The following is a 15064-nucleotide window of genomic DNA, read 5'->3' as shown; positions in this document are numbered from 1 at the left end:
TGCATTTCAGCTTGGTGGCTTAAAAATTAATTAATGACTTTGGTCATTAAAAATCTGAAAAATTGTAAAAAAAAAATAAATATTTATAAAACGATCCAAATTTACGTTCATCTTATTCTCCATCATTTTCTGATTCCAAAAACATATAAATATGTTATATTCGGATTAAAAACAAGCTCTGAAAATTGAAAATATAAAAATTATGATCAAAATTAAATTTTCGAAATCAATTTAAAAACACTTTCATCTTATTCCTTGTCGGTTCCTGATTCCAAAAACATATAGATATGATATGTTTGGATTAAAAACACGCTCAGAAAGTTAAAACGAAGAGAGGTACAGAAAAGCGTGCTATCCTTCTCAGCGCAACTACTACCCCGCTCTTCTTGTCAATTTCACTGCCTTTGCCACGAGCGGTGGACTGACGATGCTACGAGTATACGGTCTTGCTGAAAAATTGCATTGCGTTCAGTTTCATTCTGTGAGTTCGACAGCTTGACTAAATGTTGTATTTTCGCCTTACGCGACTTGTTTGTCTTTTTGTTGTTGTTTTTGCGGTAAATTAGATGATGATAAAATGATGCTTGGCTGACAACAGTGAAACAATTATGTGCAACATTTGTTTCTAAATTAAGCCTCTCAGTTAACAAAGTGTTAGTGACAGGAGCAACAAGCTCAAGCTCAATATTTTCCAACCTTCAAACCAGGCTTTGAAATTCACATGAAAAAAAAATTTTTTCTCTCTTTTGTCTTCTCCTTTTTCTCAGTCAGTCTCATTCTCTGGGTTCTTACCTTTGTAGTGAGCATCTCACGCACTCCAAGATTGTGACGGGTGCTTTATGTGTGTGTTTTTGGTTCTGCTCGCTTGTCTAGTGAGATCTCCGTACTGCAACCTATCTCCCAGAGCCTTCCCCCCAGAGATTCCGACTGTCACTATACAGCGACATGAGTCCACCTCCACTCTGACTGAGTCCTTGCCGCCAGTTTTTGAATCCACCGAATCTCTGAGTGGGCATGGCGGGGCCATGGCGCCAGTATTTCGTAGCTCAGACCCCCTTTATGCCGCCATTCCTGACGCTGCCACGCGTGCACGGATGGCTTCTGCTAATCGCTCAGGTAGAAATTGTAGGGGCACTTATCTAATCGCTTCTTATTTGGAGAGAAACTTTGACAAAAACAACAGGATATTCTGTGTTAAGAATGTACTTATCGCGGCTGCTCTGTTAGAATTAGCTGTGAATTTTGTGTAGCAATGATAGAAATGTCTTAAAATTGCAGAATGATAAGATAATCATTATTTTTGTTGATGTTAAAGGCATATGTACTCGATGACTATACACGCTAATTGCTTTACCAACAGCTGGAGACATGCTAAATTAAGTTCCCTGCAAAATATTGTGGTCTAGGACCCCTTCAATGTTGAGATATGTTAATTTTCATTTTGATCTGGATCGTCCTATTTATAGATTTGGCAACACATGTAACGTTGATGCAAGGGAGCTAACACCGCGGCTTTGTTGACATCCTCACTTTTTCAGAGGCTAGAACAAGCTGTAATGCATGTATTATGGTCCGCGCATGGTGACATATCGTCATTATATGGTCTTATGGTGCGTTTGACATCGATTATGGGCAAACTACACTTTGTAAACACGGGAGCGCGTACATATGCCTTTAAATGTAAAATTTATATGGTAATTAATATATAATGCCATTCAAACCTTTTCAATTTGCAGAATATTGATATGCTTTAGTATTAAATTTTTCTCACTGCTAAATACTTGCAGATTGAAGTTTTGGCAGATTATATAGTTCTGTCCTATAATATAGATTAATTTAACTTCATGCTCATCAAAGAAGTACATTAGATACACATTATTTGTATACTTCTAGAAAAAGGTGAATTACTGTAAATAGTTTTATGAGAGCAGTGCAACTCGGCCGCATGGGGTACACATTTTTAATGTCTTCTTGAACATTTAAGAATACTTCTGGCCTTAAGTTTGGTCTCTCTTTGCATGGGTTTGTTTTTCTTTTGGGATTTTTCTTTCGTTTGTGTCAGGATTTTACCCAGAATGCATGGCTTTTGGAATGTCTGTTTTTAAATCTTTCTTATGTTCTATTAACCACTAGCTGACCTCCAGTATTGAACCTTGAGCTTGATTAAAGTGCTACCACAAAGGTGGGCAGAGTTATTGTTTTTCACTGGTAAGACGTGCACAAGTGCAGGTTATGATAACTATTACACAGTAAAAACAGTGGCAGTGGCAATTAATTGTTTTGAGCAACGTCTGAACCACCTTGGAAATATATAACTCCTTAGCTAATGTTTGCTGTTCAACAAGGGAAAATAAAGGTCCCAAAATAAAAGGTTAGTTAAATCTAGGTATTTTGAATTTATAGTTGTGATGATTTAATTCTGAAATGGATCTTGAGAGCATGGGTTGCTTTGTTGGTTTTTTGTTTGTTTTGTTTTTTACTTGGGAGAGGAGATGGGTGAATTCTCTCCCCGCCCCCCTCCCCCCAGAATATGTACTTATACAGTTTCTCTGTTATTTTGTTAATGACATTTTATTGGATGTTTTGTTTAATTTTATTTAATTTTGTTTTGTTTAATTGTTTTTTTAAACAAAACTTTATTTTATTAATTGTTATCATAATTTGTTTCAATCTTTTTGTGTTCATTTTGTTTGTGAGTCAGTAACAGGTTGTGTTTTGAAACCTAACAAGTAAACTACCTGTCTGACTTGGTAACCACACACACACAAAAACACAAGAAACAACCAGGTGCATTTACTAGGACACACAAGAACATTTATAAAGACTGACCCTCCCATTTTCTTGACCCCCCCCTTGCCCTTACAGGAGGCAGCATGATCGTGAGCCCCACAGGGACGATGAACTCGCAGACCATGCAACAGCAGCAACACCAGTACCACCAGCAGTACCAGACACACAGCCAGCAACACCAGCAACAGGGAGACGGCACGCTGCACATCGACACCAGCAACAGAATGCTGGCGCCTAACATGGCCAGAAGTCCTGGATCTGCTGGAAGGTAAATTAAGCTTTTGTGCCTTCCTCTTCTGTGTTCATGGACTAGAAAGTCCATGTGATGTGCACTTGAATGTTTTACTTGTGGAGTTTTACGTTTATGATTGTTTTCTACCCGCCCAGTAAGGGAGCTAAATTCTATATTACAGGGACCGTAACTTGATTTCAGTGACTTGTGAGGTGAACAAAGTTTAAAAAAACAAAAGAATTCTGTACTCACTGATAAAAGGACAGCACAATTAATACAATAAGAATTTTCGCTTATGAAAGCTTCATAGGGACTACGAACAAAGGGCGACAAAAAGCTATTTTGGTTTTGGGAGAAATAATTGACAGTACGTATACATGCACATACTGAATTCAGTTTGGGAAGTTTAAAGTTAAAAAACCATGTCTTTTTTATATTTAGTCAAGTTTTGACTAAATATTTTAACATCGAGGGGGAATCGAAACGAGGGTCGTGGTGTATGTGTGTCTGTCTGTCTGTGCGTGTGTGTGTGTGTGTGTGTGTGTGTGTAGAGCGATTCAGACTAAACTACTGGACCGATCTTTATGAAATTTGACATGAGAGTTCCTGGGTATGAAATCCCCGAACGTTTTTTTCATTTTTTGGATAAATGTCTTTGATGACGTCATATCCGGCTTTTCGTGAAAGTTGAGGCGGCACTGTCACGCCCTCATTTTTCAACCAAATTGGTTGAAATTTTGGTCAAGTAATCTTCGACGAAGCCCGGACTTCGGTATTGCATTTCAGCTTGGTGGCTTAAAAATTAATTAATGACTTTGGTCATTAAAAATCTGAAAATTGTAAAAAAAAATAAAAATTTATAAAACGATCCAAATTTACGTTTATCTTATTCTCCATCATTTTCTGATTCCAAAAACATATAAATATGTTATATTCGGATTAAAAACAAGCTCTGAAAATTAAATATATAAAAATTATTATCAAAATTAAATTGTCCAAATCAATTTAAAAACACTTTCATCTTATTCCTTGTCGGTTCCTGATTCCAAAAACATATAGATATGATATGTTTGGATTAAAAACACGCTCAGAAAGTTAAAACAAAGAGAGGTACAGAAAAGCGTGCTATCCTTCTTAGCGCAACTACTACCCCGCTCTTCTTGTCAATTTCACTGCCTTTGGCTGCCATGAGCGGTGGACTGACGATGCTACGAGTATACGGTCTTGCTGAAAAATGGCAGCTACTTGACTAAATATTGTATTTTCGCCTTACGCGACTTGTTTTACCAGGTAATTTTGGTAAACATTATTTGTTACCTCTCATATGTTAGTCTTTATTGTATTTGTTTCTGATTCTTTCAGTCCGCCCTCTCCTGGCAACCTGAACACGCTGAGACAGCAGCTGTCTGCTGCTCACTCCATGTCTGGGAGTGTGGTGAGCCCCCACTCGCTCACCGGCCAGAGCTCACCAAGTGTCTACTTTGGTCTCTCGCGCCGGGGCAGTCTGTCATCCTTGGCAGGTACGACAGAGGAGATGTTGGTTTGACCATCTTAAGAATACAATACAAATGGAAACGAGAGTATTGTTGCTATAATTATCACTGTGCGGCTGCATGTATATAAGCAGTGTGTGTAAACTTGCTGCAGCAGTTGAATGAATATCTTTTATGTGTATGTGCTTTCTGTTGTGCTTTGTGTACTGCTTCCATGTTGGGGGTAACATTACATGTAATATTGTCAAGAAATTGTGTCTGCATTCATGTTGTCAGAGCTTTGACTACAAGTATGTCTGTTCGTTTCTATGTTAGTTTGTGTTGTCAGAGCTAAAAGTACAAGTATGTTTGTTTCAGTGTTGTTGTTGTTTTCTGCTAGGATATGAACAGAAGCTCACTCCATGTTTTTAGAAAAGACGTACAGTATAAGTTGACAGTCATTATTATGGAATAGTGACTACATTGAACATTGAAAGTTAGAAGGACTCAGGACAGAGGATCAAGTGGAACTCTGACTTGTAACCAGTAATTCACCATCAAACCATTTTTTTTTCAAGAAGGAGAGGGATGGAGCAGTATTTTGGTCAAGCATCTCCAGAACAAACATGCAAACTCACACAGAATGTGCATCAGTGTGGCATATCTCTCACACATCCTTGTGTTACAACGATCGAGTGGCATTGGATGGGATTCCTTTAAATCTAACACTGCTCCTTTTAATGTCTCAGGTCTTGGAAAACACGAATATACACATGCGATATGCAGAATAAAAAAGAGAGGGGGGAAATGGGTAGCATGTACCATACTGTATGGCAGCTTGCTTAAAGTCCCCAGGGAGAATAATTAAGCTACCCAAAAATGTCCATGAGGGAAACCACGCAGGACTATATGAATTACCTTACCGTACCTTGTTTTAGACGAGGATAGAAAATGAAAGCTTGAGTCTTGGATCTTTTTAACAATTCATTATGTTAAATTCATATCTTTTCAGATTCAGACATGATGCATGCAACACCCAAGTTTGTGAAGGATACATCCAAGTACTGGTACAAGCCAAACATCACGAGGGAAGATGGTGAGCATTTCAGATTCCTTGTAATTTTTGAAGTTCTTGATGTTTTACAATAACAATGTGTTTACCGTTCAGTATCAAGCATTTCAGATCCCAAGTCTTTTCTTAAGTTACTGATATTTTACAGTTGAGAAAAAATATGTGAGTTTCAGCTTCAATGTGTTTTTTTCTTTTTCTTGTTTTTTCTTCTTTTAAAAAATAATTAACATGCTCATTTGTTTTTTTACATTTAACACGCTCATTTTCTTTGTCCAAGTCAAACCTTTATTAATTTGCTGGAGAAGAAAGGTATGTTGCTTGAAGATGAAACTTAATTGCGTATATTTGTACAAGTCAGCCGTCCTTCTATCCCCAAAGACGAAAAAAAAAGTTAAAGCAAATATTACATTGTTTGTGATTGTCAAAATATTATACGTTATTTGTATTGTTGACCAAAATATGACATTTTGTACAGTGGTCGAGGTGAACAATGACTGTCGAGATCTGTGTAAAATGTCATATTTTGGTCAAGACAAATAACAGTTATGTATCAGTCGATTTTAGTTAGAATTCCTTTCATTTTTAACAATTGAACGCACACAAATGTGCACTCTTTTGTAGTCTCAGCAAACCACCTAAATATGAGTTTTTGTCGGACTCTGACGTCACATAGCTCAAGGAAGGGAAATCCATGCAATGCAGTTCAGAGACATCCTGCTTGCTGCCGCGCGAGCAGAGAAAACTTTTCCCTCTTTATCTTCACTGCGCTGGCTGCAAAATCCCTCACACGGAGGTGTTTTCAGACATGCCAGACACAGGTTGTCCCGGAGGTGAATGTTCAATCGATTCATTGTTAGTTAGATTGAGAACAATGACACAATCTTAATGTGTGGTTGTTTTTCTCCCTGTGTAGCCATTGTGTTGCTGAGGGACAAAGCGCCAGGCACGTTTGTGATTCGGGACAGCAACTCCTTCCCTGGTGCCTTCGGCCTGGCTCTCAAGGTGGCCCACATCCCTGCCAACGTGCAGGCCAAGCCCACCAGTAAGTCGTGCGTCTGGGATAAATACACAATGAAGTACTCACAGTCTGTCTGTCTATCTGTCTGGCTGGCTGGCTGGTTGTTGGCAAGTCTGTCTTGTCTGTCTGTCTGGCTGGTTGGTTGTTGGCAAGTCTGTCTTGTCTGTCTATCTGGCTGGCTGGCTGGTTGTTGGCAAGTCTGTCTTGTCTGTCTGTCTGGCTGGCTGGCTGGCTGGTTGTTGGCAGGTCTGTCTTGTCTGTCTATCTGGCTGGCTGGCTGGTTGTTGGCAAGTTTGTCTTGTCTGGCTGGCTGGCTGGTTGTTGGCAAGTCTGTCTTGTCTGTCTATCTGGCTGGCTGGCTGGTTGTTGGCAAGTCTGTCTTGTCTGTCTGGCTGGCTGGCTGGCTGGTTGTTGGCAAGTCTGTCTTGTCTGTCTGTCTATCTGGCTGGCTGGCTGTTGGCAAGTCTGTCTGTCTATCTGTCTGGCTGGCTGGCTGGTTGTTGGCAAGTTTGTCTTGTCTGTCTGGCTGGCTGGCTGGCTGGTTGTTGGCAAGTTTGTCTTGTCTGTCTGTCTATCTGTCTGGCTGGCTGGCTGGTTGTTGGCAAGTCTGTCTTGTCTGTCTGTCTTAATTGTCTGTCTGTCCATCTTTCCAATTCAAACCTGTAGATCAATTTCCCACCAGCAAGTCTTGTTTTTAAAATACATGTAGATATTGAGAATCTGACTATCTGTCTGACTTATCTGTCTGTCTGTCTGTCTGTCTGTCTCTCTGTCTGTCTCTCCGTCATAACATTACCACTAGACAAGGTTACAGAATTAAGTACATATATTACAAAAAACAAAAAACAAAATCTTGTGTTCATTTTATTTGTCAGAAATATGGAGACCGAGATGACCCAAATTTTATTAATGTATGTACTAAAATTTGCTATCTTGTTGTTGTTCAGATGATCCTCAAGCTGAGCTGGTGCGTCACTTCCTGATTGAGCCAACACCCAAGGGTGTGAGACTGCGAGGCTGCAGCAACGAACCTGTCTTTGGTCAGTGTTGTTTGTGTTCACATGTGTGTGTCTGTGTGTGTGTGTGCGTGTGCGCGCTTTTGCGTGTGTGTTTGGAAGAAGGAAAGAGTTTGTAAGTTAATGTGTGTGTGTGTGTGTGCGCGTGCGCATGTGTTGGTTACCTTTATGTTTTATTGCTCTGTTGTAAGTAGGCATCTCATGTAAGCTAAGGCGCTAGACTGCATATTACACTACCATGTGCGTGTGCGATGTACTAATGTTGGTTTTTGATCTGCTGAACAGGAAGCTTGGCAGCCCTAGTGTACCAGCACTCCATCACACCACTGGCTCTGCCCTGCAAGCTCTCCTTGCCTGACGGTGGAGGTACAGTCCATCTTCAACAATTCTATTTTTCTATCTCTCACGTTATACACATGTAGATTTCTTGCTATGAAAATACAAGACTTCTTGCAATGGAAAAGAGGGGAATGGGGGGGGGGGGGGGGGGGGGGTTGTGATCTTGAGGTAGTTCCAACAAAAAAGGGGGCTATATCTTTAAGTTCCAAATAAACAAATTTTTTGAAGAAAAATGTATGTATATGTGTTTGTGGGTGGGTGCGTGCATACAAGCATGCATGTGTTTGTGCGTGTATGCTTGTGAATGTGAGGATTTGTGTTTACATTTGTAACACTCCTCCTGCTTCTAAGAAAAAACGTATGATTTCACTACGTAATATGGGCCTTGAGGCAGTGTGGTTCTATGCGATGTAATCTCACTGTATACGAGCATGTATGTTTTTGTACCCTTCTTCTTCTTCTTCATCGTTCGTTCAGACAGTTTTTGTACCCAATAAAATATGTAGACATGCAGCTGAGTATATTTCTACTGTGTGTCTCAGACATGGTGGACGGACCAGGCAGTCCTGAGGTGTTGTCACCCACAGAGCTCAACTCTGCCGCTGACTTGCTGGCCAAGGGAGCAGGTGAGTCATCCATATCTAGTCTGTACCAAGCTGGAGAGCTCTCCTCAGATCCCCCATTATATCACAGCCCAGCGATTGTCTTCCCCTGGGGAAAAAAAATCGGGCTTGAGAAAAAATGTTTGAATTTCTTTCTCCGTTTGTTTCAATCAATCAATCAATAGGAAGCTTATATAGCGCGTATTCCGTGGGTACAGTTCTAAGCACTTGTCGAAGAGTTGTCAACACAGGACTAACAAAGAAACTAACATCTACAGACGGACACGAACCCTATCACACACTAGCAAACCCTGATAAACATACAACAAACAACTGTTTAAACAACAATGTACACATCAATAGCTAGGTCCAAACAAAATAATATTAAGCACAAAGAAAACACATGTTTTGAGCTGCCATGAGAGCCAATTAACTTGCCTTGCCATGGGGGGGGGGGGGGGGGGGGGGGGGGTCACCTCCCTTGTGGGCCCCTGCATGGCCAGTTTTGAAAGATGTGCTCCCCAACCTCTTCCATGTATGTAGCAGTCAGAAGATAGTTGCCAAGTTATATGACTATATGCATTTCTTTTAATCTGTCTAAAAGCGTGGTCATGATGAATGCAAGCACTATACAGAGAACGATCGATGACCCAAATACTATCAAGACACCATATTCTTCTTGTCGTGCTGTAAGCAATGTGATATTCATCAAAAGGACAGTATGACCAGAAGATCATCATGGCTAAACTTTCATCTCTGTTTTGCAGCGTGCAATGTGATATTCATCAACACAGTGGATACTGAGTCACTGACGGGCCCCCAGGCCATTGCCAAGGCCATCAAGGGCACGATAGACGCCCAGGGCAGCCTGAAGACAACTGTCGTCCACTTCAAGGTCTCCAGTCAAGGCATTACTCTCACTGACAACAACAGAAAGTAAGCAGTGGACACAACGTATAGCCATTTTTCAAACTGGCATTTCTAATATGCATGTATGAATCGAAACTTTGAAAGTATAGCTGATCAGTCTGTTATGGCAACCAGACAAACATAAAGTCTAATTTTAACACACTTGTTTAGTACATGTATCTGTCAAATAGAGCATCAACCAGTAGACCTCTCTGGTTCAGTGATGTTGTATGCAGGATTTTGACCAACTGCAAAAATAGTTGATTTGGATTGTTCTGTTGTTCAGGAATGCAGTTTGGATTGTCATATTTTCTCTTGTAAATATTTTTAGGAAGGATGTTCAGACGATTTACTTTTAACTGTCAAGTTAATCTAACAGGAGTAAATTTAGCTTAATAGACTTCCTAAAAAGCTCCCTTATCAATTTATTCCTCAAAATATTCCCTTGATTATATTGCTAAAACAGTTCATTTGTTTCTATATCATTAGTATGTGCAGGGAACAACATATATGAGTAAGTCGTATTGAAACTAACTTGTTTTTACATTGTTTCAGGCTGTTCTTCAGACGTCACTACCCTGTCTCTGCCGTTACTTATTGTGGAATGGACCCTCAGGATAGGAGGTGAGTGTTAAGATTGTGTCGGGGAGACTACCGTCACCCTTCACAGCAGGCTCTGCAGAGTTGTCGGGCATTGAGGAGCGCGAGCTATTTATAGCTCAACGTTTCTTCAACGTCGCTGGCACCTGAATTGTAGAGTTCTGTTTGTGATAGGGTCTGGCGGCTGCTGTCTCCTTGTATGTTCTTGGTTACCTTTGTGTACCCATAACAGTTTTTATGGAGCTAAAAACTTAGCTCTACATCTCAATCCAGTTGGAATGGCTTTGCCTCCAACGGTGATTGTTGTGTTCTGGCACTCGGTTACATTACATCTATGGTTGCTTGAGAAAGAATCAGGATGATTGTTAATAATAGTTTGTGTCAAATGTGTAGTTATGACTTATGTGTAAAGTTTAAAACAGACTAAAGTTATAGCATTGAAGGGGCTAATTTTGAGTGTTTGTTGTTGGTGTTTGCATTTTTTTTTTTTTAATTTCATGTGCTTATATTTATTTTGTGATTGCACCCCTCTCTTTCTTAATTGTTTTGGAAGAGATGCAGAACTTGACTGTCTTCCACTTTTTGCCTCTTACTGTAATGTTTTCTATTTTCAGATGGAAACGAGACCCAGAAAATCCCAATACACCAGCAGATGCCAAGTGAGTATACAAAGAAATCAAAGCAAACAACAACAAAAACATTCACACAAAAATCAGATATATACGTACGTATGTGTGCTCCATGAATGTTAATTATCAAATGCAAGGTCTAAATAGCCTTCTGATGATGTTGCCCTACAAATATTTGATGTCTAATGTCTGAATATAATTGGTCACATCTATATATACAGATTGATGAAGGAAAATTGGGTAGTTTGGTTGTTCCGTTACTGCTGGTGATTTACTTACGAGCAGATTTACAAGCTAAAAGCCTGATTGAAAGAGTATTTATTATTCATCTATTACTGTGGGTGTTTTAATTGTATTTATTTATTTATAAATCCTTTTTTTTACAGGATCTTTGGCTTTGTGGCCCGTAAGCAGGGAGGTGCGTCAGATAACTCTTGCCACCTGTTTGCCGAGCTGGATCCCGAGCAGCCTGCCTCTGCCATCGTCAACTTCGTCACCAAGGTCATGATTGGACAGAGCAAGGTCAAGCCCTAGAGCCGCTTGCATGTCTTCGCTGGACATTTAAAAAAAACCAAAATATGCAATTATAAATTGCTACATTATCACTGTTTTGTGTCTGTCATCATGTACGGCAACATTGATGTGTTTGTCCCAGTGGAAACTGTAATACATACGCTGAGGACTGAGCCGATAGTGCTACGATATCCTTGTATTTTAAACTGAAGATATAGTCTTGCCTTTGTGTGTACAGGGTTCTCTATAAGCAAGAATCTGGCAATGATAATTATTTCATTTGCTGAAAAAATGAGAGCTTCTTCATTACTGTATACATCTTCGGATAAGTCTCTGATAATGAACAAGGAGAGCAATTTGACAGTTGAAAAGCCAGAAAAATGACTCCAGAAGCAGAAATAGCACAACAGTTTTGATAAAAATGTTCTGAAAGTATGATGACGTCTCCTGATTATCCTTCTGATATTACATGATGTTACTGTTTCTAGAGATACCGACTTCTCTTTCTTCGCTAGCATTTAATTGTAATCTGTCATTGCATTTTGCCTTTAATTGTGGTCTAACATCTAATACATAGTGTATTATACTCTGTAAATTGTAAAGGGCAAGCCTGTGCTTCAAGGTTTGGATTTGACTGTTAGACCTCAATTTTATGAAATGAAGTTAACGCTGACTGACATATATATAGTGCTGTTGTGTGTTCTTTTATGTACCCTTGGTTTCAAAAGTGCATGTTTAAAGCTCTGCAGGTTGATTTAAAGCGAATCAGCATACTTAACGAAAGCGTATAATACTTGAGAAAGCTCAGAGATGCTACAAGAGTATGTGAAGACTGGTCAAACTTACTTGCCAGTTTGTCATGACAGGTGTGTAAGAAGGGATACATAAGCAGGTCAGGCAAAAATTAAGAGTGCTTGCTCCTAGCAAAGATGCAGAAGTATAGCAGCCTGCTGGGGCACAGATGGAAAGATGTGGACAGTTATAGAAAACTGATAAAAGATTTTTTGCGTTGTGGTGTCGTGGAGGGTACATTTGATCACTAATTATTATGTTTTAACTGGAACCTGTGGATCTGAAGATGAGATCTTGACGTCTTGTCATTTTGCTGTGTATAAATATTCATGGATTCTAGTGTTGTGTATGTTTCATTCTTATCCTTATAAGACAATGGATGTTGTGGTGGTGTCAGCAAGAATTGTTGACTGGTTATCGCTATATGAGCAGACTGTGAGGACTTGAAACATCCTTGTAAGATATGTCCTGTCATAAAATACAGTAGTACAGTACAAATATAGATCTGTTTGTTTGGCTGCATCACACATCACAGTTTTTATTTTGGGGGACAGCTCATGTATACTTGGTCATGTTGTACATGTTTGCAACATATACCTCTCATAAGATGATAATTATTTGTTATCTCCACAATATTGGTGCTACTTTTTTTTGGCCTCAGTTGGAATTTGATGGTGGCAACTGTATTCTTCTGTGAGGTAGGGTGTGAAGAGAGGGGAGGTGTGTATAGAATCGAACAAAACGACTTGCGAGTGCAATTTTTGATATCTCAAGAGGGAATGGGGCTACTGCTGTACAGATGAAAGGAATCGCCCCACAGAAGAACGCAGCTGCCGTGTTTGTACATAATGATTGCATATGCATTGTCCTTGTACACAGCTCTTTTTATGTATCAGCTCTGCCAAGTTCGTCACGGCATTTATGTAACACGAACGAATGAAATACGCTTTTATGCAGTCATTGGATGTTCTTTTTCTTCTGTCATGTCTACCTTGCATAGTAAAGTGAATTGTAACTGTATGTATTTAATTTTATGATCAGTGTTTTAATAGTTATGATATGTCTACACTGCTTTTATGTGCTGGGTTTTTTTTTTAATAGAAGAATGTTGGAGAGGAGTAATTGCCTTTAGAGACATGATTAGCTTCAGGAACTGCATGCATTTTCACTACCCAAAAGAATCATGCCAGCAATTGTTTGCCCTTGTTTAGATAATAATTTGTATGATGTAGGCTGTTGGCAGCTTGTAAAGATTAATTTATGCCCGCTAGTTACTAAGACTTTTTTTTAATTTTTAAGGTACGTTTCATTGTATTCATTTTTGATTACTGGTGCAAATGCTGCAAGTTACATGTACTTTGCAGTTAAAAGATGGTTTGAACTGTGTTTGGGTGTGTGCTCTTTAACAAGCTGGTTTGAACTATAGATGATGAAAAGGAAAGAAGTTGAAATGTTGAAATGACAAATGTCCACCATGGAAAGGGAGAAAAGGTATTAATCAAGAATTTACCTTGGCAGCCTGCCAAATTTGATCAAGATTGATGAAATGTGTTGCCTGGTGCTTTTCTGAATTGTATTTAAATGTATCTGGAGTGTGTATAACACTCACACGTAGAGAGCAGATACAGATCGAGATGGTGTGCATTCAAGGTTGTGTGATTGCTTGATCTGTTGTTCATTTTTAGTTTTCATTTTTAGTTGTTATATTTATTGTTTTAACAAGTAGAGTTATAGATGTTTTCTCCTACCCCCAAAACTCCCCCCCCCCCCCCCCCCCCCCCCCCCCTTTGTTTGGTGACCCCGTACAGTGTTAGCCCCTACCTACACAACTCTGTCAGTGTTTGTACGGCATGGGATTCAGTTATTCAAAGTACCTATAGTCGATGGCTCTTATTACGCTATGCATGCAGTTACTACAGTGCTACTCTCTGCCTTTAGTCGTTTTGTGTCCTTGTGAATTCTTGCAGGGGAAGAGCTAGACCGCTGGACCTCTGTGCTTATTTCTTCTCCTTCATTTTTTATTACATTGTAAACTCTGTCATCTTGCTTGAAACAGACTCCTAGCCTAACGAGGAAGAAGTAAATCATTTATTGTTGCATTCGTTTATACTGCCTTTGAACAGCACAAAGGGAAGGAACCATGATTTATTTATTGATTGAGAAATGGTTGCACTAGTTCAGATTTACAGGCACCAGCTTTTGCATCTGTACAGAGTTTCAAGATGCTGTGTATGTTATAAGGACAAAGCAGTGAGTAAAGGTAGTGTGAACACCTGTGCAAAGGAGAAACAAATTAAGAATAGCCGCACGCACTTTGCGATGCAGATCTGATTGAGTGTATCCATTGAACAGTTCATGTTCCATCAGAGCAATATATACTTCATCTGAGAACATAGGTTCAACAGCTTTTTCTCCCTCACTTGTACAGAAATGGCTTATTTGCTTTTATCATGTGAAACTAGAGCTGTGAAGTGTTTATATCTCTTCTTCTGCTCGAAAGCTGTTATGAGGCAGATTAGGAACAGCTAGATCGAGTGTAGTGTTTCATAGCAAATTCAAAAACTACTGCAAGTGTCTGCGGGAAATTGATACAAAGTCCACTGTTGATACAGGTTACTGATTAAACCTGAAATAAGCGTAAGCGGTCATGAACAAATCAATGGTATTTGGCCTGCAAAGCAGTTTGCATTGTAATGCACCACTTCATAGCACCAGGGTGTAAACAATGTCAATAGTTTCAGCCATTCTGTGCTGAAGAACCGTAAAAACATGCACCTTTCTGGTCGTAATTGACAAACTGCGCGGTTGTAGTGATTGTTGGACAAAATGTCTATAGTGTTCAGGCAAAGGGAATGTTCCACTATCTTCTGTTGCTGCTTCACAGAACGGAGTCGGTGTATGAATAAAAATATCTTGTATGAACTTGCCTGGCCTTCTTCTTGATGTGTGTGTATGCGTGTGATGTGCTTATGTGTGTACGTGTGTGTGTGCATCTGTAAGTTTGAGTGTGTGTGTTTGCCTGTGTGTGTGTGTGTGCGTCTGTGTGTGTGCCTGTGTCCTCTCTCTCTCTCTCTCTCTCT

General features: G+C 39.6%; 1 protein-coding gene across 19 annotated transcripts in view; it reads left to right on the top strand.

The window, feature by feature from the left end:
- LOC138958726 (tensin-3-like) overlaps positions 1 to 14906 on the top strand; it is a 321810-nt gene extending 306904 nt beyond the window's left edge. For 17 of the 19 annotated variants that reach the window (XM_070329989.1, XM_070329990.1, XM_070329992.1 and 14 more), the window contains 12 exons: positions 874 to 1116; positions 2866 to 3058; positions 4385 to 4542; positions 5507 to 5590; positions 6480 to 6608; positions 7532 to 7624; positions 7886 to 7966; positions 8482 to 8565; positions 9309 to 9477; positions 10006 to 10074; positions 10665 to 10709; positions 11066 to 14906. In XM_070329989.1, coding sequence (XP_070186090.1) covers positions 874 to 1116; positions 2866 to 3058; positions 4385 to 4542; positions 5507 to 5590; positions 6480 to 6608; positions 7532 to 7624; positions 7886 to 7966; positions 8482 to 8565; positions 9309 to 9477; positions 10006 to 10074; positions 10665 to 10709; positions 11066 to 11213 — 1496 coding nt within the window. In that variant the 3' untranslated portion in view covers positions 11214 to 14906. The remainder of the gene's footprint in view (positions 1 to 873; positions 1117 to 2865; positions 3059 to 4384; positions 4543 to 5506; positions 5591 to 6479; positions 6609 to 7531; positions 7625 to 7885; positions 7967 to 8481; positions 8566 to 9308; positions 9478 to 10005; positions 10075 to 10664; positions 10710 to 11065) is intronic. The other 2 variants (XM_070329988.1, XM_070329987.1) reach the window with 1 other exon arrangement.
- The last annotated feature ends 158 nt before the right edge of the window (positions 14907 to 15064 follow it).

This window comes from Littorina saxatilis, linkage group LG2 (genome assembly GCF_037325665.1).
Source record: "Littorina saxatilis isolate snail1 linkage group LG2, US_GU_Lsax_2.0, whole genome shotgun sequence".
In the NCBI taxonomy this organism is placed as follows: Eukaryota; Metazoa; Mollusca; class Gastropoda; order Littorinimorpha; family Littorinidae; genus Littorina; species Littorina saxatilis.
Note: the sequence above shows the minus strand (reverse complement) of the source record. Positions and strands in the feature narration are given on the sequence as shown.